This window comes from Amblyomma americanum, chromosome 2, assembly GCF_052857255.1.
Source record: "Amblyomma americanum isolate KBUSLIRL-KWMA chromosome 2, ASM5285725v1, whole genome shotgun sequence".
In the NCBI taxonomy this organism is placed as follows: Eukaryota; Metazoa; Arthropoda; class Arachnida; order Ixodida; family Ixodidae; genus Amblyomma; species Amblyomma americanum.
In genome coordinates this window covers 127028659-127051812 of record NC_135498.1, presented here as the reverse complement: position 1 = coordinate 127051812, position 23154 = coordinate 127028659, and the positions used below count along the sequence as shown (strand labels likewise).

Sequence of the window (23154 nt, the reverse complement as noted above, 5' to 3'; positions counted from 1 at the left end):
ATAAGATAAAATAATTGTAAACCTAGGCGAACGTGACAGACCTTGTTTTTCGCCAGTTTTTATGCACGCAATCTTTCACTCATGGGTTAGAATGCAACTTTCCGTGAATTTTGGTGTTTTATTGGCAGCCGCTTGGAGAGGAATTGGCAGAGCATGACTCTAAACGCTGTGATAAACGCCAAACAGTGAATTCCATCGCGGCTCATTCTCGAGCAATGGTATCATGCTGTGCCTCTGACGCCAATGCTTTTGAAGTAGGCAATCGAGGAACACAAGTACTAGAAGAGTCAAGAACAGATCAACTTGTCAGCGTTCTTCACCTCTGCAAACACGTATAAAGTAGAACAAGGCATTCCGGAGAGATATGATTGCAAAACGTTATTGATGGAGAGCACACCGCGCCGCATGGCAACATTGTAGTGATCATTATTTTAATGTCCTTGTTCTATTCACCGTCAGAGATTAGATTGTGAGAAGTAGTTGGAAAGATGCAACATAGTTTGTATTACGATTGGTTTCGTTCAGTCTTCATTCACTTAGCGGATTACCGACATCCAATAAAAGTTATACGCCGAACTTTGTTCATCTCACAAGCCTTTCGTTAATGCAAAAAATTGTTATCGTTCCTTAGTAACAAGGTAGCAGCATCTGTGCTGAGACGCGCTAGCCAGGCTTAATGTTCGGTAAAAAGTTAGCATAGCAATTTAAGCCTTACGAAAGGTACGAAAACAAGAAGAAAAGAGTTTTTGCACAATTAGTTACTGCGTGTTCGGTCAAAGTCAGTGCTTGTAAATAACTTGAAGTAAGAAAAACAAACTTGCGCATTTTTCCTTGAGCGTGCTCGCGTGCCGCCATAGCCGACGAATTTTATGCGAGTTTAGCGAGAGCTTTAAGCAGTGCTGTGTGACACAAGCACGTAAATGAAGTGATGCGTGATTTTTATATCATCTAAAAAAATTCTTAGTAGTAGCTGCTTAGTGAAAGCAGTGCACACACGAAATCAGATAAACGCTGTCCTGAAGGCCAGACGAGTAGCGTCTCGGTCATTGAGCACGCGGAACTAGGCTGCTAGCGGCTCGCTTCACTGTGGCCACCGAGGTGTCGGCGCTGACGCTAGCCGCCGGGAAGCGGCTGCCGATGACGGCACTCCGCTCGGGACGCGGCGCGGGTGCGAACACGCGGTGGTGGTCGCGGTGGGCTCCGTGGTCGTAGGGCGTGTACAGCGGCTGGCCGTTCTTCACCTTGCGTAGATGGTGGCAGTAGAACTTGCACAGCACGATCAGCACCAGCGCCTGCACAGTGTCAGTATTCACCACATGCTTACTGTTTGGACGTGTGGCAGTGTACATGGCATATACACTGAACATTTGGAGTTGGGAAGGACCTGCATTGTAGCAAAGGGAAAGCGATATTTGTGATGCGACTGCCCGGTGCAGGGAACAGCTTTTGAAAGTTCAACGGGCTGAAACTTCAAGCACAGGTATGTGCGGCGCAGAAGTTGGTTCACTATTATGACAGAAAAATAAAGCCCCAAATAAACTGTGACGTCCGTAATCAATAACAGGAAGCGTGGAACATAGCTATAGAGCTGGGCACAAATAATGTTCCTTACTTGCGAAATACTATCATTTAAGTGGCCTTTTTTATCTAAATATCAAGCAACTACACCAGCAAGTCCTTTGCCGTGAAGTTAATGCCGTGTTTCCAGTATTAAACCTGCTCCGTCAGTTTTCCGGTAATGACACTACAATTAGTAGCCAATTTTTTATCCAAGTTATCAAGTATTTCAACTTGGGTTTCTTGCCATTACTTTCAGTGTCCGAAATATTCTAATCGAGAAATCTCTCCGAATATAATGTCAACGCCGCATTCAAAGACTGCCGGAGCGATAAGTCCTTCTACCCGCACTGAACAAGCAGACATTTTCGTATTTGAATTCAGCAGATATATTGCGGCGTTGCAAATGGTGCATGTCTGGACGCTGCGGATTAGTTCACATTTTTATCTTTTCCAGAGAGCAGCAAACATACTGTCCGCATTCAGAGAGATATTGCATACAGATCTGAAACACATTAAGCGGTGCGCTGTCTCATATTGAGAATCCTTGATGCTAAGGAAACGAACTTCAAGACCACTTATCTCACGCCGCTTTGTAGAACCGCTGTTACAAAGATAGGACTGTATATTGCGTATTGTTAACAAATAAAGCGGTGCAGCTCCAGCAGTTCAAGATCGCGTTTGTAGTGAAGCCCTATATCTATCAGCCTTCAAGGAACGAGAGTAGCCAGAAAGGTTTAGGCAGACAAGACGCTTCACGGTCCCTTGTATGTGAAGAGCAAAACTAGCCCGCTGGTCAATGCGCACCACTCACAGAAGCCGACCCCTGGTTCCTACAAGTGTCGCACGCCTGACTGTAAAAGTGATGATGATAATGAATGATTCTAAGGAAGCAGTGCCAAATACATCGAATGGCCGCAGGTATTGCCGAGGCACGATTGTCTCCGTTTAAAAGGGCGTACCTACCAAGCAGGTTTCAGGAGTAACACGAAATTTTGTTGTACTATAAAGTGTAGGGAAGACTGCACATGTGAATTCGCTAATCTCCTGCAGAAATGGGGGGCTGGTGTTTTTTACGAAGAAAGAAGGCGGAAAATACAGAGGAATATTGAAAGACACAACGTACAAAAAGTTCATATGACGACGAGAAGTGCCCGCGCTCGGAATATGCTGAAAGATAGGCTACTACTTAAGGTCGGATACAACTCAAGAACGAAGACAGCTTTTCCCTGTCAAAGAACCCCCTTTTGGCCAATGCCGTCGGCCAATTCTCACGACTCTGCAAACGTGAAAATACCGGGAGCGGCGCCACAATGTAAACAGGAGTCTATCGACGACCAAAAAGGGGAGGGATTATCGCCTTTCAACTGCCACCTCCTGCTTTGTCACACTAGCAGGGTCATGAGAACCGGCCGACGCCATTGGCTGGAAGGGGTCGTTCGACGGGCAAAAGCCGCTGTGTTTTTAAGTATTTTTTCCGACTATAGTGGAGACGTGCTGCGAAGCATTGCACTACCATGGCAGTAAGTACAAAGTAGGCGCTCTTAGTCAAGTGTCATGTTCGCCTGATACCATATCGTGCGGTTCAATAATAACATGTTAAAGGAAGAGGTGCTTCTATTCGATCGCTGTTCTGCTGCGCTCCGTCAAGTTTTTTTTTGCATTTTGTGTCTACCGCCATTTCGTGAGCCCACTGGTCCTCGTGTGGGTTTTTGGTACGTCTAGTGCATCGTACGAAGTGCGCTGTGTTTGATTTCGCCCGTCTGCAGCCACCGCGGTGGTTGGAGACGAACCCCTAAAACACCCAGTCTCCCCACCATAATGTTTCGATAGGTATCCCGGGCATGATAAATGCATTACTATGTGCAGTAAAGCGTCGGCTGGCTGTCATGTGCTGAATAACATCCTCGAACCACCATTACTGGTGTTAACGGAGTGGGATCTATCACAACGCATCCTCTCGCAGAGGATGGATTAGAGGAAGTGGAGAACAAAAACGCTCGCCTTCAGGAAAGCACCAGTTATAATTAGAGCACCTTACACGATACGCCGAGTAAGGCGGAGTGTGATGAAGCCCAGTTTACGCTTGTCTCCTATAAAAAAAAGCGACCGGAGCGGATTCCTGTAGTGTCCCGCCCGACTGAAGAGGGCCGAAGCTTTTGGCAAGTGAATATCGATAATAATAATTGGTTTTTGGGGAACGAAAATGGCGCAGTATGCCTCATATATCGTTGGACACCCGAACCACGCCGTAAGCGAAAAGATAAAAGAGTGAGTGAAAGAAGAAAGGAAGAAAGAGGTGCCGTAGTGGAGGGCTCCGGAATACTTTCGACCACCTAGGGATCTTTAACGTGCACTGACACCGCAGAGCAGACGTGCGCCTTAGCGTTTTGCCTCTACAAAATTGGCAAGCGAATACAAACAGAGATTCGTTAGAAATTGGTTCTGCCGAAAACGAGAAAGTTACGTCATTCAGAGTAAATAAAGATGACAGGTTTTGTGTGTGTGTTAATTTCTTAACATCAGAGAAGCGTCTACTGTTGCTATCTGCAGTGGCTGTATTAGTTGTCAGTCCTTCCATTCCCGAGCCCTACACACGAAACGCTTGGAAAATGGAGCTGAGGGATGAGCAATTAGAAATTCGAGGAATGCCGGAATAATCTCGGCACGCCGACAGACTATGTACTCGACGTCAAGAGGATGGAGCGGTGGAATCCCATCCCATATATTCAGTGAATCTCACATGCAGGCAAGACCGCCCATTGCAAGAGAGGGTGTTCTTAGACTTCACTAGTTATCCTGGCAAGAGTATTTTTGACCAGCACTCCGGTGCTTCAACTACAGGCGATACGGCTACATGGCAAAGAACTGCCGCGCAAAGCTCCGATGCAAGGTTAATTCGGAGAGCCATTTGCACACCCAGTGCAAATCGCTCCTGCTACAGAAGTGGGAGAACTGTGGTTGTAATCATACCGCTTCTTTCTGAGGTTGTCCCCAAAACATAGCTGCTTCAAACCTCTGGTGTCACGAAAAACGTCATGGCAGTTCGCCTCGCCAAAACGCACCTCCTCCAAATCTGGAAGCAGTGCATCTAGTGCGCCAGAATCCAGTGCAGCCTGACATACACCAAGCTTTGAAACCTGCATAGTATGCGTCCGCGCTGTACAAGTCAGCTAAAAAAACTCAAGCAATCAAGTACACAATTCTGAATCCAATTCTTCAGCTGTGCGGCTTGCTTCCGCATTGAAGAGGCCTACTCGGGAGCGTTCTGAAAGTCATGTGCAATATCCTATTTTGGATCTCTCAATCACCTCATTTGAGCGTTCTTCTGCTCGGCCAGTGCAAGCGGTACCTGAACAAGGCCCAGTTACTGGAGTCAACTCTTCAATCTCAGTGGTGCAGCTGTTTACTGTAGTTCGAGCTATTGTTACAGCCATGCCGCAAGGAAACAACCTCTCGGAGGTGAAGGCTTTGCTCTCGGTGGAGCCTCTACTGGCACGGCTTCCTAGGTCCTGCATTGGGCAAAGTTTTCATGAAAAACCGCTAACAAATGTCACCCTTATTCAGTGGAATGTAAACAGTTTAAGAGCAAAAAGTGCCGACTTTCCAAGACTTTTTGAGCAAAACAATTTTCCTGGGTTGTGCATACTTGAAGCCGGTGCTGGTGACGACTACCGTATTTCGAACTATTTGTCATACAAATCATCACGTCCCTCTGGTTTGAGCAGGGTGATGTGTGTGTGGAAGGACCTACCGTGCTACCTGATCCAGTACAGTTATTCTGATGTTCAGGAGTAAAGTGTCCTTGGTAAGGTCTGTGTAACTGTTATTAGTATCTGCAAGCATCTTGTCGTTGCTGCATTGATGCTGTACTGAATATCTTTAATATAGCGGGCTCTCATTTACCGATTTGCAGTGATTTTTACACTCATAATATTGCTTGGGGTAGTGGCCACTATTTCACCCGGGGAAGGGTCCATGAGCGCGCCGTACAGAAATGTAACTTATGTTTTGTGAACGATGGTTCTCCGACCTTTCTACGCAGTTTTCTTTATCCGAGCTGCATAGATCTGACTCTGTACACAGAATATCTGGTGTCTGATGTGGAGTGGGCACAGACATTGAGACACGTGGTGTGATTACTATCCGGTATTGGTAAATCATGCTAGCTTACGATGTCAGAGTGCCCGACGTAAATCCAAACTTACCATTTGGGAAGCTTTTCGTCTGTCAGTCACAACATAACTCACAAAGTTTCCATAGACAATAATATTGACGACTTCGTTTTGCTGGTGCAAGATAGCCTCAGTCTTTGCACCAAGCAAGCTCCCATGCCTGATGAGTTCACAAGTATAGTTGAAGAGCATGAGCGACATGAGGGCACTTGGATGAAAAATGGAAAATGTTTACAGTCGATTCAGGCCTTTAGAATAGTATCATGAGGCTCAAAAGATTCATTCGTTCATGCGTAAACGTCTGCAGCAATTTGTAACGAAAAAATGGCGTGACTACAGCAGAACATCGACCCCTCACACTCCAGTACCGAGGATACGGATGAAGGTCCGCTCCTTAACCCATTTGGGGCCGCTTTACGTTAACAAGTACGGCTATAATTTCTTTTATTTTTAATTGGAAAATGAGTATTTCTTTTTCAGTAGTTTGCAACTACACCAGCAGAGGGACAGCCAACACTCCTAAATCAAGCGAGCGCGTTCGCAGCACTCCTAGGAGTACATGTCTACGATCAACTATCGGCCAATTTCATTCCCGCTAACCTCTCAGGTAAGCGCCTCGTAAAATTGTTCTCCTGGTTAGAGTATCAATATTTCATGAAACATCTTTTATATAGCTTCAAGAAGAGCGGAAGTAAGCACTGAGTGCTGTGAAAGTTGCATACGTTTTACGCTTTTTGTGTAATATAAGAGTAAACCTTGCTGCAGTATCTTTAGTACCCCAGTACCTCGTGTGTGCACAATGGCAGTCGCTCTTCTAAATAGCTGATACTATAAATTCGGATGTCTTCTTCGGCAAGAAACCATTCTGTCGGCTCAGCGAAACACACGAGGCTGCAGCAGATAATTCACAGAATGTTGGAGATGATGTTGATTTGGTCATAATTCCTTGAGACTCATCAGCAGAAACAGACGAAGAGGAAGGCGGCGAGGATTGTATGCGTGCTATGCCAGTGAATGACGTTTCTGGTAAAAACTGTTTTTCTGTTTAGTGTTTTAGTGTGGTAGCATTTACTTAGGCACTTTGAGGTTCCTCAATGTTCGGCGTCAATGATCGTGACAGCAACAAAGCACTATTTTTCTTCGTTATTTTCATCCGTAGTAGCCTAGACAGTATGTAGTGGGGCTGAAGCGGGTAGAATAGGACAGGGCTCGGACACCACTTTGGTTGGTGATTCAGTGAGGGAGGAGAGGAGTGTGCACTGCGAATATTTGTATCAGTTTGCGCGGGGGTCTCCGAATGTTCTGCGATCCACCTTCGAGGCGCAGTTCATCCTGCGCAGAAGCATGTCCTTTGCGTGGTTCTTACCGATGCTATTGCGTCCTGTTTTGAGCGAAACACACTTTTTGCCATAGCCTTCAAAGCCGTGCAAGTCCTTTACATCAAACTGTTTGTTTTGCAGGCAAAGTCGAAGTTAATTGCTATAGCAAGGAAGAAGATGACGAGTGTGTCCTCGCGTTGAAGCGCGCAAAGGTTCCTGTCGTGAACTGGACCAGGCATCAAGCTGAGCATACCTGGGAGAATTCAACTAACGAGGCAGCGGAGCGCAAGGCGATGTTAAGATCTCTCTACAGCGGTTATACTCCGAGTCAAATATTCAGCACCATTCTTGATGACCAAATACTCACTCATATGATAGTAGACTGGCAACTATACAAAGCAAAAAAATGGGCACGGCTTTTCTAGCGATTTAGATGATCTGAAGAGGTGCACCGGTATTTTTCTGCAGTCTGTCTAGAATAGCCGCCCACGTCTGAAACTTTACTGGTGCGTTGATGATGATGTTGGAGTGCCATATGTAGCTAAGCGTATGAGCCGAAATTGGTTTATTGAGATAAAAAAAAGTTGCACCTAATTCTTGATCGAGGAGACGACTGATCGGATGTTCAAAATACGTCCCCTCATGAACCTACTGAACGAAATGTGCTTTTTGAGGGCGGGATTCGCTCGCGCGACCTTGTGTCGAGCAGTCGCACACTACATCAAGTGAGCAAATACGCCGAGTGCCCGGTTACTGTCAACTAACAGTTTACCCGCTTTCAACAAACTTTGAAGTCTGAACGGATATTTCCGATCCGATGTGAGGTGAATGATGCTGGAGTTTAATGATAATCAATATATTGTAGAAGACTAGCCCTACTGATTACAACTTTCCATGCCATAATGACCATCAAGCGAGAGTTATAAAAACAGCAGTAATGACAGGCCCGCTGCGCTACTCGTCATGAGAACATTAGTTTTTTTTAGCATAGATGACATAAAATAGCGTATGCAACATTTCACTTTGTTGTAAATAATCGCACTCAAGACGCTCAACAATTACAAAGGAACATAATACACCCAAAGCTGCAAGAGGCGATATGCAGGCAACCAAACTTATTATTATGACGCCACTTCCAAAATTGCTGAATCTTGCTGAGCGTGAATTAGCCTTCATATACTGCTTCGTTCTGTGACCCCAAGCATGCTTCTTGTAATTTGCCTCACACGTAGTCATGGCCATATTTCTGCAACCGCTGCAAATCTGTCACACTTCTGTGCACCGCTCACCAGGACCTCTCCTTGCGCTCCTTTATTTGTTCTGTGCTTACAGCAATAATAAACACTGCTCCACAGACTACAGGCCTGATCTGGCTATTAATTACTGTAAACCTAAAGTTGAGCGCGTTTTAGAGGGGGAAAGCTGCATGTGGCTATATTGTAGTGATGAAATGTAAGCTCCAAACACAGCCATCTGTTGCCTCACGATATATAAGGTGAGGTCGCTTAGCATGCTTAAATTTGCGAAATATTCAAGGCTTAACATAACAGCGCTAATCTGCTGAGTGCACTTTAAGGCAAATGAACTTCAGGATTTTCCGCTTGACCCTGGGGGAAGAAGAGATCATGGTAGCTCTACTGCGTGTTTCTCAGGTTCTTACACTCATTGTCAGTCCTCCGGCCCAACATGACCATAGGCGATACATTCTCATGAGCAGCTGCTCCTAGGCCTCTTAATCATTACTCTAAGCTATTAGGGTAACGCGATGTTTGGCAGCACGTGAACACATCAGTTTTCCCATGCAACACATCAGAACAGCGACGGTGATGCCGCTTCTATATGAAAAAGGCTTGTTCAACGCTACTAGTGCAACCGCACACTCTGCATTTTGCTGCTCTTGAGTGGAGACCCACGCAGCTATTTAAAAAGTTTGACGTTACGCCTTGAATTCATTAAAGACATCCCACAAAAAACAGGTACGCGAAATTTGACTGATAATAATGGAACCGTGGTTGCGTTAATTTATTGCTTTTTATTCAGATGTTTGGACATTTGAAGACAATGTGGGGCAGCGGCAGTAACCACCGAGGGAAAATTTAAGACGTCTTTGAGAAACTTCTCCTTTTAGGTGAAATTTTCCAGCCCATAATTATTTGTAGATTAAGATGCATGTTACTCACCTTGAAAACGGCGTATATAAAGTAGAAAACGACATAGGAAAAGATGGATGTGTCCTGTTAAATGAAGACAGTGGACAGCATAGTGCGTTACGGGCGAGGTAAACATGACTGTACAAAATTTGTCACACCTGATTTTATAAAACAGGAAGGCATAGTCGCAAAAACTCACTGCACAACATCAAATGCCCTCACCCGGAGTTTGTCATGCTTTCTCAAAACGTTGTCGTCTTTAAGGTTGTAGCTGGGCTGTAAAATGAGAAATAACAATTTATTATCTTCCTCTTGTACATCCAAAAATAAAGGATAAATGCAGTTTTCGTGACATTTCTAGCGCGTTTCTTGTATCTATGTTTCTTAGATTTTTCTTCGTAATCATTTCTAATGGAATGAAATATAGCAACTAAATCATGCTGCCGGTGTTCATTTTACTACATCATTTCTATTAGTTTTGTCTTAAAGTATGCGCAATCGGTAATAAGGTGATCACTTTCAGACTTGAACTCACATGCATGCACTGAGACTCCGACGACATTGATCGCATGCTTTTATTCTGCAGTGACAACACTCAGGCGCTTTGCTGTTGGCATAAGACAGACATTTCATGCTTTGGTTCAGGAACATGCGTGGGTTGGAAACATTGAGTCTAACAGCAAGAACTGTATTCTCCCAGCAACACATTCATAGCTTATGCGCTAAAGCCATTATATGGCTATCAGCCTGGGCAGTGCATCATTTCCTTTCATGATTGAATAAGGAAGAAAGGAGGTACACACGATGTCTCCCCACTTGAGCACACAGGCAAGGGTCACACTGCCGCAGAAGCACAGGACGGCAGCCACTACCGCCCAAGCGATGAATAGCCGGAGTGACTCCAGAGGCTCCTACACATGCAGTCAGATGCAGAAAAGAGACATGTGAAAAGCTCAGAACAAACGGCTTAACACAGGCCATTAACACGACCATTGCACAACTTTTCAACGCAATGACGACTCCTACGTGTCATATACCCGAGATATATAACAGTAATAAGTTATTACTGAACTCCTTTGCTTCTTCTGCTTGTGAGGCCACGTGCACTAGCGCGAACGCAGATTACAGTATTCACTTTTCGATCAACTGGATGCGACACGACGCAAAAGGGCGGAGTTCACTTTGGTGTTAGCGTGTAGTCGTTGAATTCATTGGGCATTCATTTCATACTTTTAAATGGAATGTCTTAGATATAAGCCGCTTTATTCAATAAGAAAAACAGTGCGCGACCATAATGACAAGATGCTGAACTTGTGGCGCCATAGATGATTGCGGGGCATCATTGAAGCGGCATGCCGCGCTAGGCTAGCAATTTCTGCAGCAAGGGCTGTCATTATATTTACAAAGACGATTGCCGAACTGCAGCCACAGGAATTTTAAAATCCTACGCTTGAATGTAACTTACATCCACAAACTTGGTAACACAGTGGCACGTAGGATTTTCCGCGAGCTCTTCTTTCGGTATTCGAAACTGGGAGAGAGAGCGACGCCAAAATGACATTAGTAACCAGCATCAGACTAGTGTTTTCAAATCAGAACAGGAAACCAGTCTGGCGTGCAGGCGCCTAAAGCACAGCCTAATGTACAATTTAACGGTGCAGCGCGGCGCAATCGAGAAGCTGGTACATCCACTGAAAAGACGACACATCACAACTGTCGGAGGCGCGCCATAAGATTGCTGTCGCCTTACAGGTGGTCTGGTCGAAGGTGGGCCGCTTTTAAAATTGTTTTTATGAGGCGCTTTATTTATATGTCTTCAAACTACCCATTAGGTCGTCATTACGAGGGAATTATTGGGGTAAGGGCATACTGTGACTAGTGACAAAAAGGTCTTTAGAGACACGGTGAGAACAAATCCACGCAGTCTTATTTCTCTGTAAAAATCATTTCTATGGCTATTTCATTTAATGTTATTATTAGTCCAGCGACAATTGATCTATTTATTGAGCTAATTCCAAAAAAAAATTTACCCCTACCCGATTCAAGATAATAAAGTGGTAATTTCGTCGGCTTGGTAACAAAACATATATATGTTCAGTCTTTCTCGTCCATGTGTGGTGTTGCGTTATTTGGATGCAAATTCCTGAATTCTACGCCATAAAGGGCTCTGTGGTTGGCCTTTCGGAGTGCGTCGCGGTGTAGCGAAGCCTCTGGCATCCATGAGGAAAAGTGTGCCTGCATAAAGCAGTGTACTTGAGAAACGGATAGGTTATGTCGCCTCCTGCGTCTCATTGTTCGCCTTTCGCACGGAATGAAAGCTGGCATTTCCAAGAATACACCGTATTTTCATCTAGACTGGGGCAATCTGTTGAAACAGGTCAGCTTGAATTAGTCACCGGTGTTTCTTTATTAATGTGTTCTAGGGAAATTATTCTACAAAGAACAAGGGAGAATAAACATTAGAATAGAAAGCGGAGATATCAATCTCATATTCGAACACCAAGGAAGTAAACAACAAAACAATATGTGCAGCAGAAAAGGGCTCTCAAAGGTACAAAAATTGACAGTTGCCGAAAGAGTAGGCCGCAACGCGCGGCATGTGCTTCTCGTGTCCTGCTTTTAGCGTCCTAAAGAACGTAGCAACGATCACAAAGAGTTCTTTTGTGCTCACCAAACCTCGCGCTTCTCTTGACAATGATTTCGCAGCGCACCTTTATCCGAAGAAGGGCTCATTCACTGCTTGCGGTATGCTGCAACGCGTGCGTTCGCTTCTAGTGCGCTCCGAAATATGCAAATTTGACAGTGTTCACGCACTTAGTTCAAATCATGCTGCAGTTTGACGTTGACGTGCATTGTTAAGTAAGAAAAATTGGTGTCGTGGGCTGCATAAGACTACGGCAAATTTGGCGCACTCCAGAGGTTTAACTTGCTCAATAAACGCAGAAAGGAATTCCTGGTGACTCTGGAAGGTCGCATACAAGCTATTTCCTTAGAACTGCATATAATGGTCACTGAACAAAGTCAAACAAACAAAACAATTGACCTTTTGCATTTCATGTGAAATCCTTTGTTTAGAATAGAGCACTATGGGCACAGGTGGCTTATATAGTCTTCAGATCTGTTGCCGTTATATAGCCTAATGTGACAAATGCATATAACAGGCATTGACAAAAGTAAAATACAAAACAACTGATGTTTCGTGTTCCGTACAGAACTCTTGTTTCACAGAAGACGACAATAGGAAAACTTGGCATATGTAGCCTCCCTGTGACCTTATCTTGCTTGTTATTTTGGTCCTGATGACGTGTGTGCGTAGCTCAAGCTGCCGCTATTGTTTGTTACGGGACGGAAAGCCAACGAAGAAGGAACATGAAGGATGGTGATGGCATAATTTTATTGGCGCTGGAGCCCTGGCGCAAGCGCTCCCGTCAGCGCCACTGTGCAGTTCATCGACTTCTAGTGCGCCACAAGACCAGGAGCCACCGAACGATGGTTCCGATCGCAAACTAGAAAAATGGCAAGACGATGAAAGACAGCACATGCCAATGGGTACGATAGAAGGGATGAACAGAGAAGTAGATGAAGGGCTTGCCGTCACGATGAAAGATATGAGCAGATTAGCCGATGACGACCGGGTGAAGCCAGGTCCACGAAGAGTGAAAAGCCACCGGTTACCGGAAGCCTACGCCTAGGACCGTGGACGCACACAACGGCAGGACTGGGGCGCTGTGTTCTTTTGTGTGGGGGGGTGGTCAGTGGGGTCTCAGGTCAGCGGTTTTGATCTGGGATACGTGGCGTCGTTGGTCATCGTGTCTTCTGGGTTCACATGTGTGGGCGATCATTGAGACTCACATCAGTGGCGGCGGTCTTGGATCAGTGTGGTCGCAGTCATGTCGTCGTGTCTTCTGGTCGGGCTTGAGGCAGGGCAGATAAAATCGGCGGCGTTGGGTCATACCTGGCATGCTGGGATAATGCCGGGAGGTGCGAAACCACGAGCACTTCAAAGGAAACATGCGGGCAGCACAGCTCTGAAGCTCCGGGGCCGGGGTAGTAAAAATACCACGCACTTCCGCCAAATGTTGCGCAGCGGCCAGCCAAAGAATAAGGCGCGATGAACAATGTACAAGAGATTTTTAATGTCCGCTGACCTAGAGCGAGCGCTCCGCCCCGCACCACTGCCGGCCTCGTCTCCTTCGTCGCAATATGTTCCGCTAAATGTGAATGTCCAAGCGAAGCGAATGACAGAATAGTTATTTAAACTATCTTCAACCACAACTTGCCTTTCTGTGGTTCTATAATAATTATAAAAATGACCTGGACCAGCTGAATTTAGACTGCAGAGAAATAGAGAATCCACGGTATAAAGCGGCTTTGTTAAAATACACCCAGAGTAGGCCTGAGCAAACAAAGTGATTAATCGCAAAGGTTTATTTGGTCTTGTTTTGAATTATTTAATGCACGGCAGCTGCAACAAATCATCGTCCACGCCAAACTAGGTGCAGTAATATCTGCAAATTAAGCCGGTTCAATAAAATATTTGGCATAGAAATGCTTTACGAAATGAAAATGGTACGTGCAGTTTAACGTCCCGCATCTGCATCTGGAGTATGCCGGATACAGAATTGGAAGGCATCGGGCAAATTGCGATAGCCTAGGGGTCTTAAGCGCGCTGATATGCAGGTTTTAACGAGTTTTACGATTTGATTTGTACTTTTGTATAAATGACTTAACTATGATGCAAAAAAAAATAAAAGGCACCTTACAGTTTTAATTAGTAATCGGCGCGGCGCAATAACAAAGGTGTGTTCGCTGAAATATGGCTCTGTACGGGACAAAACTGGCTCTTTGATTTGGCCGGATGAACAACGCATACTTTGCTGAAATGCTGATGCGAACTGTTCACTTTAGCTTTGCTCTGGTACGCAAAATTATAAATAAAACTTAACCCGATCTTACAAGCACACTTTAAATTGCTTGCATCCAGGTGGAAAACTGTTTAAGAGTGCGAGTTCCACGTAAACTAGAAGTTCACGCGACCGTCAATGACAGGATTAGAATTCCGATCAGAAGTGCGGTCCTAGGCTCGAGCCGACTTTCAAATAATACCCTTGACTCCTTGATACCAATAGCAAGGTCCAGCGAAAAGAGTCCTAGCTCTTTTTCCTATTTCTGGCCCTTTCAGATGCAGCTCTTTACACATAAGTGTGAAAGAAGCGAACGAAGAGTGATGGAAAGCAGACTGCTGTGATGGTGTTTAAATTAACCCTGGTCACGATTACTTGTGGACTGGCCTTAGGGACTAAAAGAGTGCCGCTTCCTTTCAAAAGTTACAAACTGTAAGTCTGAAAAAGCTACAATTTTGGTAATACAGGCAAACATAGCAGACTGCAGTGAAAGCCACGAACCTTTTGCATGCCGCTGAATAGTATGACTCCTGTACAGCTGTTTAGGAAGCACTCCGTGCCGAAGTAAATGTCGAAGTATAGCATGTATTCTGAAAGTAGCGGGAAAGGAGTTTCAGTGAATCATCAGTATGTTTTTCAGGCTACTACTTACGTCATTCGTGATAACTAAGTAATGGATTGAAATGTAGAAATTTTGAACCATCAGCTACAAAAAAGCCCCACTTTTCTTACTCTTCCTTTTTTAAGCTCACGAAAAGTTGGACATTGTTGAAAAGCACCCCTCACCTCGAATACCGCCGAACTTGTTCCTGTAGCCCAAGATGATATAGTAGCAACATAGTAGTGCTTGCGTGAGCTGAAACAAAAGATTTGAGCAAAAAAATTATGCGTCTGAACTGCAGAGGAAAGTAGGGATCATCGGCGACTACCCTAGACGAAAACCGTAACATGCACTTCTTAAACATAGTCTTTTGTATTTTAAATATTAATGCTTGGGGAAGCCTTGCTTCCGCGCAAGAAACATATATCGAAGTATCGAGCCGCTGCATGCGATTTGCCACATGATTCGATAAAATACAACAAGCACGCTTAGCCTAGTCGTGGTTGTACTTGATAGCGTTATTTTCTATTTGCGAGGAAGAGCGTCACATATACAGAGTAATGTTTCTTAGCCTCTAGAAATTTTTGTGTTAAAATAATGAAGCATACGTCGGTGCGGTCTGCGCATGTGGACCGGACAACAATAGTGCCACTATGTCTATAATAGACATCATAACATTTGTTTTTTCCACCTCGAAGGAACAAATTAACATTTTAGTTTCAGTTTTAGTACACAAGATTAAGGTCGCCGGCATCTAAGGCGAATCACGTGTTTAAATTGTGTGAACCGGCATTGTGGTTTGAAGTGTCGAGCGTCAAAAATGTCTTTAAAAGTGTTTTATGGCAGACTTCCAGTGTTGAAAATATTTCAAATAGCGTCACGGCACGTGCTGTTCTCGCCGAAACCAGGTTAAATTCTTACAGATCAGTCTCTAAATATGGTGCGTTAAAAATGCAAGCGGTATCATTTTATAAACGCGCGAAGTTGGAACGCCAACTCAACGAGCCTTGAAACTGCCTCTTTTCGCTCGATATTTCGAACGACACTAGCGATTAAAAAAATTAAACGCTATAATTTCGCTCCTATGTTGACAGTCTTCGATTTCGCAATACAATCTTACGCGATAAAAAAAGAGAAATTCAAGAGGTAATTTAACTGTTTAGGCTCACAATAAATGAGCTTTGTTGCGTGCGTACTGTACGGCTTGCTTAATTATGTACACGGCAAGACTGCACCCGCATCTCAGTGTTTTAAAAATAAACTGCAAGAAATTCTTAGAATCATCAACATGTGGCGCCAAACCGAGCAACTTTTGGCAAGCAGCCAACCATTATAGCTATTTTATAAAGTCATTGGCCGCATTGCCATTCCTTCAAGCAGAAATTAACTTATGATACTTGGCAAGCATGAGAATATGTAATATCGCATAGACGGTAGTAAAATCAGTCATCGCTAATTATATATGATATCGGTGCCTCACTGTTTGCGAAGACTTTTATACGAAAAGCAAGGATGACACAATTATTTTCTACTTCCCACACCAGAATATAAGTCAGCGACAGGCATCTATCGCTCAGAGAGCTGCATTAATATGTTCGCATCGGACTATCATGTTAGTAGTAGGATTTTGCATGGGCATGTTTTACTGTACAACGGGATGCTCATGGCGATTAGAGAATAACAGGCCTCTTCTAGGCATAGCAACCATTCGCTTATTGCTTTTGACGAAGAAACTTATGCAGCGGAAGGTGAGCTTAAAGATTCCTCGAGAAAGCTCTGCACTACCGTAATCTGTAGTCCCCAAGAGGGCGACTTCATTTATTGACAAATAATACTGGGAAGAAAAATTGCCAATGCACCGAGTGTCATTAGCGGTGTAATCCCGGGTGCGAGTGCTCGATTTTAGCCATGCTTTTATCCGTGCACTCGACGCATTGGCCTGCAATGAAGTGTGGAACTTCGTTCGCACGTAAACAAAATTCTGCTCTCATGATGGAACATTACGGGAGGGCTTGAATACGAGGCCCGCACATGTTCTTCCCTTGCAGTTTTACTTTTTCAGTTGCTTGCGAGCAGCATGGGTGCTGAATCATCAAAACGTCGTTAAGATTAGGGTATCTTTTTATGAATTGCTCGACGCATTTTAGAGAGCTGATGTATTCTCTTGTCCACTGAGAAAAGAGACAACATAACACAGAGAGTGGCAAATACAAACCAAGGAAACGTCTGCTACGCAAACTCCTAATCACAGAAACCACGAGGAACATCGCGTTGCCTAATTAACCTTTAAATTACGTACAGAATAGACAACGGCGATCTTCTTGAGGTCCTTGTCGCTAACCATGTTCTTCAAGAAATGGGCTGCTTCTTCTTCTTAAAACATGGCAAGAAGCTGGCTCATTCTTCAGTTTCATCTTCTACTCCTGTTGCCTAAGCTTGTGCATTTCTTCTTTATCTTTGTCCACTCTTCATTTTCCTTCGTTATTACTGTTCTCTCAGCCCAGAAAGAGCATTAAATTATTACCAGTGAAAAAGCAAGCATTAATTTAAAGAGATTCCGATGGAATGCAAGAAATATAAAATATAAAGCATTTGTAAGACACAAGGGTTCAGCAGAAGTCGCTCTGAATCTATTACGTACCTCGTTCTAATCACAAAAATACTACTCTCAGCCTTGGAGACTTTCACGCGTGATGAAATTAGCCACCGAGACCGAACAGAATAACCCATTCTGTTTCACTAGTGCACTTCCAAAGTAGTAAGTACGGTATGCAACGCCGCACATTTGTATTTTTCGTTGATATAGGCAGGAGAGGCCGATTCAAATGATCTACCAGTGGTTGGTGCCACATGGAGGACTATTCGTTCTTGGTCTTGTTGTAAACTAGAGGTACCTCCATACGATTATAATGTTTGGTCTTTCTCTCCACAAAACATTGTTTCCTTTACCAGATGGCCATTGCAGAGAAGGTCGGTGAGGCCAATCCTATGTCTTCTCAGGCCGTAAGCTTACATGCACTGCTTAGGGCTGCTTCTGTTGAGAGATTACTTATTTTCGTTTTTATGCATGCTTTCTGGGAACCTGAAAACATAACTTCCCAGGCATGCGACTTGAGTTGCAAAGCTATCTTAAAGTTAAATACTAATTTGGCTTTCTCGATTGATGAATATGATAATAGTACCACTCGTATTCACTTTTTATACCATTACGTCATGACCAGCAGCTTGCTAATAACACGGCTAAAGGATATGGTAGTTGGGTATTTCCGCTCCACACCCATGTGACAGATGCCTTGTGGCAAAGAATAAAAAATAAATATTTAGCATGATGCAGCGAGTATGGGAAGGTAAATAATGGCGGCGCGTTCAAGAGACAGGAGATAAGAAATTGTGTTAGAGAACAGAAGAATAATGTGAACTTAGCCGAAATGAAGCGCAGCAATTGCACATGGGCGGTGCGTGTAATTATGACAACGTATAACCAATCTGCAGCGATGGCGCAGAGGTAGAGCATCCACCTCGCCATCAAGAGGACTGGAACTCGAGTCCCGGTGCCGCGCATTTCTCCACCAGGTTGGAAACTGCATATGTCAATGAAATTGCATATCCGCGGGTTGGGTGCGGCCTGATCTCGGCAACAAGAACCGACAACACACTCCCTCGCCAGAACAAGATTTGGCCACCCTGGTGTAGTACTTGGCCACAACATTCTATGAACAAACCAAATAACCCTCCGCCCTCAGTCCCCAGCGGCTGCGCAGCAACTGACCAAGGCGGAGGTAAGACCTGTGACGCAGCGGAGGGTGCAAGTAACCTCTGTCTCCGTACAGGCGGCTATTGGAATGTGTACCTGGCAACGTTTAACGCTAAAACCGTATCCAGTGAGGCTAGCCTAGCAGTGCTGTTCGAGAAACTAGCGGGCAATAAATGGGATGTCATAGGGCTTAGTGAAGTTAGCAGAGCAGGTGACGCGTTTACAGTACTAAAGGACGGGCACATACTGTGCTATCGAGGATTAGCGGATAGACGAGAACAAGGTGTGGGGTTCCTCATTAATTAAGATTTAGCTGGCAAAGTATAGGCGTTCTGTAGTATTAACGTAAGGGTGGCTGCTCTCGTAATTAGGCTCAATAAGAGATACAAGCTGAAGGTGGTGCAGGCCTACGCACCTACATTAAGTCATGATGGCCAGACTGTTGAAAGCTTCTATGAGGACGTGGAATCGGCAACAAACAGATTAAAATCGCAGTACACTGTACTAAATGGGCGACTTCAATGCGAATGTGGGCAAGAAGCAGGCTGGCGACCAGGTGGTAAGCGATTATGGGATAGGCTCTAGAAATAGCAAAGGAGAAATATTACTAGAGTTCGCAGATAGAAATAATTTACGGATCATGAATACCTTCTTCCCCAGACCAGAGAGCAGGAAGTGGACCTGGAAGAGCCCGGATGGTAAGACTAAAAATGAAATCGACTTCATACTATGCACTCAACCTAGCATCGTTCAAGATGTGGACGTCCTCGCAAAGGGGCGTTGTAGCGACCACAGACCGGTAAGGTCACGAATTAGCTTAGACTTGAAGAGGGAACGGAAGCAGCTAGTGGAGAGGAAGATTAACAAGCTAGCTGTAAGAGGGAAAGTAGAGGAATTCAGGATATCGCTGCAGAACAGGTAATAAGCTTTAAGTGAGGAAGGCGATCCTCATGTTCATACAATGAACGACAGTCTGACAGCTATCATTATGGAGACGCAGTAGAAGTAGACAAGGACGATGCGACAGGATACAGCCAAGCTATCTCAGGAGACTAAAGATCCGATTAAGAAACGTCAAAGCATGATGGTGTCTAACTCTACAGGCAGAATAGAACTAACAAAGCTATAGAAGTGTATAAATAAGCGCAGGTTAACGACATAGAGAAGTTTAATTTGGAGAGAATCGAGCATGCTCTAAAGAACGCAGGTAGCCTAATAGCGGTGAAGAAGAAACTAGGCATAGGTAAATACTAGATGTATGCGTTGAGAGACAAGGAGGGCAATTTCAGTATAAATATAGATAAGATAAGTAAACTAGGCGAAGAGTTTTACACAAATCTATACAGCAACCAATGTAATCAGAACGTTAAGAATAAAGACAGCAGCGTAGAGCAATGCGGCATCGCGCCAATAACCAAAGAGCAAGTAAAAAAGCCTTAGTAGCAATGCAAAGGGGGAAAACCGCTGGTAAGGATCAGGTAACAGCTAAACTGTTGAAGGACAGATTGAAGATGGTGCTACAAAAACTATCATCTCCGTATGCGCAATGCCTTATGACTTCGACGTTACGGGAAGCTTGGAAGAGCGCAAACATAATCTTAATTCGTAAGAAAGGAGACGCCAAGGACTTGGAAAATTACAGACCCATCCGCTTACTGTTCGTTGCCTACACGGAATTTACTAAAATAATCGCTAATTGAGTCAGGGCAACCTTAGACTTTAATCAACCAAATGGTCAGGCAGGCTTTCGTAAAGGATATTCCACAGTGGATCATATTCATGCTATCAATCATATGATAGACAAATGCGCCGAATAATCAACCACTATATATAGCTGTCATTGATTATGAGAAAGAATTTGATTCAGTGGAAACTTCAGCAGTCATACAGTGTGGGGTTGACTAGGGGAGATAAATACGTTATCCCTACTTTACCGCGGCGGACATAGTTAAAAGCCGCCTGGACCCCACCCCGTGATCGCGTACTCTACCTACAGCACACCAACCACGGCGGGCCTTGCTCTCACGGAACAAAGGAACGACACAAACAAGTATTTATTGCTACACCAAGAAAAATGTTAGCTAGCAACAAAACACGCTAAGGAATCGAGGTCGTCCGACTCACCCGAAAAGTTACGAGCGAATGTTCGCCCACGCTAGGGCAAGGGATACTTCGGGGTCTGGACGGGACAAGATACGGGGGGCAGTCTTCTCGCTGCTTCCTCGCCCCGCTGGCGAAGAGCGGAGCCGCGAGCGACATGTCAGCTCGCGCCGACGATCCTAGCCGATCAGCAGTCTCCCGCGCGCGAGCTTCAAGCCGTCTCTTGCGCTACGACGCAGGCGTCCTCCCTTGGTAGTCAAGGTAACTGACCAGGGACAGGGAAGTGTCCCTCCTTGAGGCAGCTGCTGCACGTACATCGCGGGAAAGTCTACAGAGGGGACTGCAGGCAGGTCCCCACATCCCCCAACCTTAAATAGACCCATGCCCCTGAAAGTACAGGCTATGGAGGAGTCTCCTGATCTTCATGAACTTGAGGCAGCTCTTTAGCGGAGGTCACACCGACAGCGCCCACTCCGACTTACGCAGTTTTCCGAAGGCGGCGTGAATGTCTCCGCTGGGACGACTCGCATGGCCCGTAGACTCCGTATCCGCATGCCCGCGAAGAGAAGGCCGGTTGAAAACTTCAGGCCGGGTTTCTGAAGTAGTCGCCAGGGCAACAGCAGCCGGAGGTGACTGGAATCGCCACAGCTGTCCCAGATGGATGCGGCGAACAGGATACAGGCCGTTACGTCGCAGCAAGTGGCAGCGAGACAATGTGAACCGTATAGCAAGCTTGGGTGGCTCCACCGAATCTGCAAAATTGCCGAAACGTTCATGGCGTGCCTTTAACGTAGGTCACGGGAGGAGAAACGGCATCCGCAAGGCCCTCGTGGCACAATGCTCACCTCGCTAGCAAAACGTGTCGGGCGGCTCTGCAAACGCAAAGTTCGAGTAAACAAAGCCCTTTCTTGAGTTGAACGAGACTGCTCAGTTCGTGCGAGGTTACAATAAAAACGGGCGGGCCGCAAAGTGCGCCCCCTATCAACAACACAGTCCGGTGGTCGTGTGTCTTCTGTCGTGGTACAGGCAGCTCCGAAAAGCCTCAAGCCTAACCACCGCTCCGACAACGACCGTGAACAAAACAAAGACCCGAAACGGGTTACATGCGCGCAGCCGCGAGGAGACATCAGCTTTGTGGGGTGGTCCTACCCCGCTCCATGCACGGAGCAGCTTCTGAGCGGTCGGCGCCCACTATATCGGACGGTGTCGGAGCGCCCGGTGCCGAACTGCAATACCAGTGAGCTCGTAGCGGCACCCGTGGCCTCAGGCCACCCGGCTCCCGGAGTCGAAAATTAGACAGCAGAGATAAATATATTCAGAAAATTCGGACCATTCACTCGGTTTCTGTACTCGCATCGGGCTCGGCAACTCAGCAGGCGCTAGGCCTCGCACTCTCTCGATGAGGACCAAGTGGTTCTCGTGAAGGAACTCTAGGGAAACTTGACAAAAAATGTGCTGAGCATGTCAAAAAGTGCAAACATGCTGCAGCGCAATACAGCTCGCACTCAAGAAGGCATGCCGCAGGTCCTAGCGATCAAAATTCACTCTAGACGTAGCACTTATCAAGTCCGGACAAAGAGCGTTCCACGAACCGAATAGACAGTCGTCCAATGTTCAAAGAGCAGGTCCCACGTTGGGCTGCAAGATGTGAGGTTGAATTGCGAGATAAACACATTCTCCCCACTTAATCGCGGCTGGCATTGCTCAAAGCCGCCCGTACCCCACCCCGTGATCGCGTACGCTACCGGGCACTTGCCGACCACGGCGGGCCTTGCTCTGACGGCAGAAAGGAACGACACATTGGCTAACACAAGCAGGCATTTATTGCTACAACAACAATAACGTCAGCAAGCAGCAAAACACGCTATGGAATCCAGGTCGTCTGACTCACCAGCAAAGTTACGAGCGAATGTTCGCCCACGCTAGGGCAAGGGATACTCCGAGGCCTGGACAGGACGAGATACCGGAGCCAGTCTTCCCGCCGCTTCCTCGCCCGCTGGCGAAGAGCGGAGCCGCGATCGACACGTCCACTCGCGCCGACGATCCCAGCCGAACAGCCTTCTGTCCACTCCCACGCGCAAGCTCAAGCCGTCTCTCGCGCTACGACGCTGGCGCCCTCACTTGGGAGTTAAGGTAACTAACCAGAGAATGTGCTCCTCTTCGAGCCGAGGCGGCTGCTGCACGTGCATTGCGAGAAAGCCTACACAGGGGACTGCAGGGTAGGTCTCCACAACAGGCATTGCGGAATCATGGTGTAGATGAGCCTTATGTTTAAATACTGGAAGTCATACATAGGAACAACACAGCTACCATAGTCCTCCATAAATTCAGCAATAAAATTCGAATAAGGAAGGGCGTCAGGCATTGAGACACGATCTCGCCAATTATATTCACTGCCTGTTTAAAGGAGGTATTCCGAGGCCTGAATTGTGAATGGTTGGGGATAATAGTTAACGGAAAAGAACCAATATACTGCGATTTGCTGATGACACTGCCTTGCTGAGTCACATAGGAAATGAACTGCAGTTCATGATCAGTTAGTTAGACAGACAGAGCAGAACAGTGGGTCTAAAAATTAACATGCAGAAAACCAG

At 45.6% G+C, this 23154-nt stretch overlaps 1 protein-coding gene across 1 annotated transcript; it reads right to left on the bottom strand.

Annotated features, from left to right (window-relative positions):
• Positions 1–948: 948 nt before the first annotated feature.
• On the bottom strand, positions 949–17119 carry LOC144119076 (uncharacterized). Its single transcript, XM_077651801.1, has 8 exons — positions 17006–17119; positions 14892–14961; positions 14607–14695; positions 10667–10732; positions 10005–10112; positions 9424–9477; positions 9232–9285; positions 949–1292 (listed from the first exon to the last, which is right to left on the bottom strand). The coding sequence occupies exons 1-8, from the start codon at positions 17048–17050 to the stop codon at positions 1044–1046; spliced, it is 735 nt and encodes a 244-aa protein (XP_077507927.1). The 5' UTR covers positions 17051–17119; the 3' UTR covers positions 949–1043.
• Between the last annotated feature and the right edge of the window lie 6035 nt (positions 17120–23154).

Bases quoted from the DNA above. Each gene is read 5' to 3' on its own strand.
- LOC144119076 (XM_077651801.1), bottom strand. From the start codon at position 17,050: ATGGTTAGCGACAAGGACCTCAAGAAGATCGCCGTTGTCTATTCT. The intron at 10,733-14,606 runs GTTCGTGGCTTT...TCTCTCTCCCAG, and splicing joins TATTCAGCGGCATGCAAAAG to TTTCGAATACCGAAAGAAGA. The intron at 9,286-9,423 runs GTGAGGGCATTT...TTCATTTAACAG, and splicing joins GAAAGCATGACAAACTCCGG to GACACATCCATCTTTTCCTA.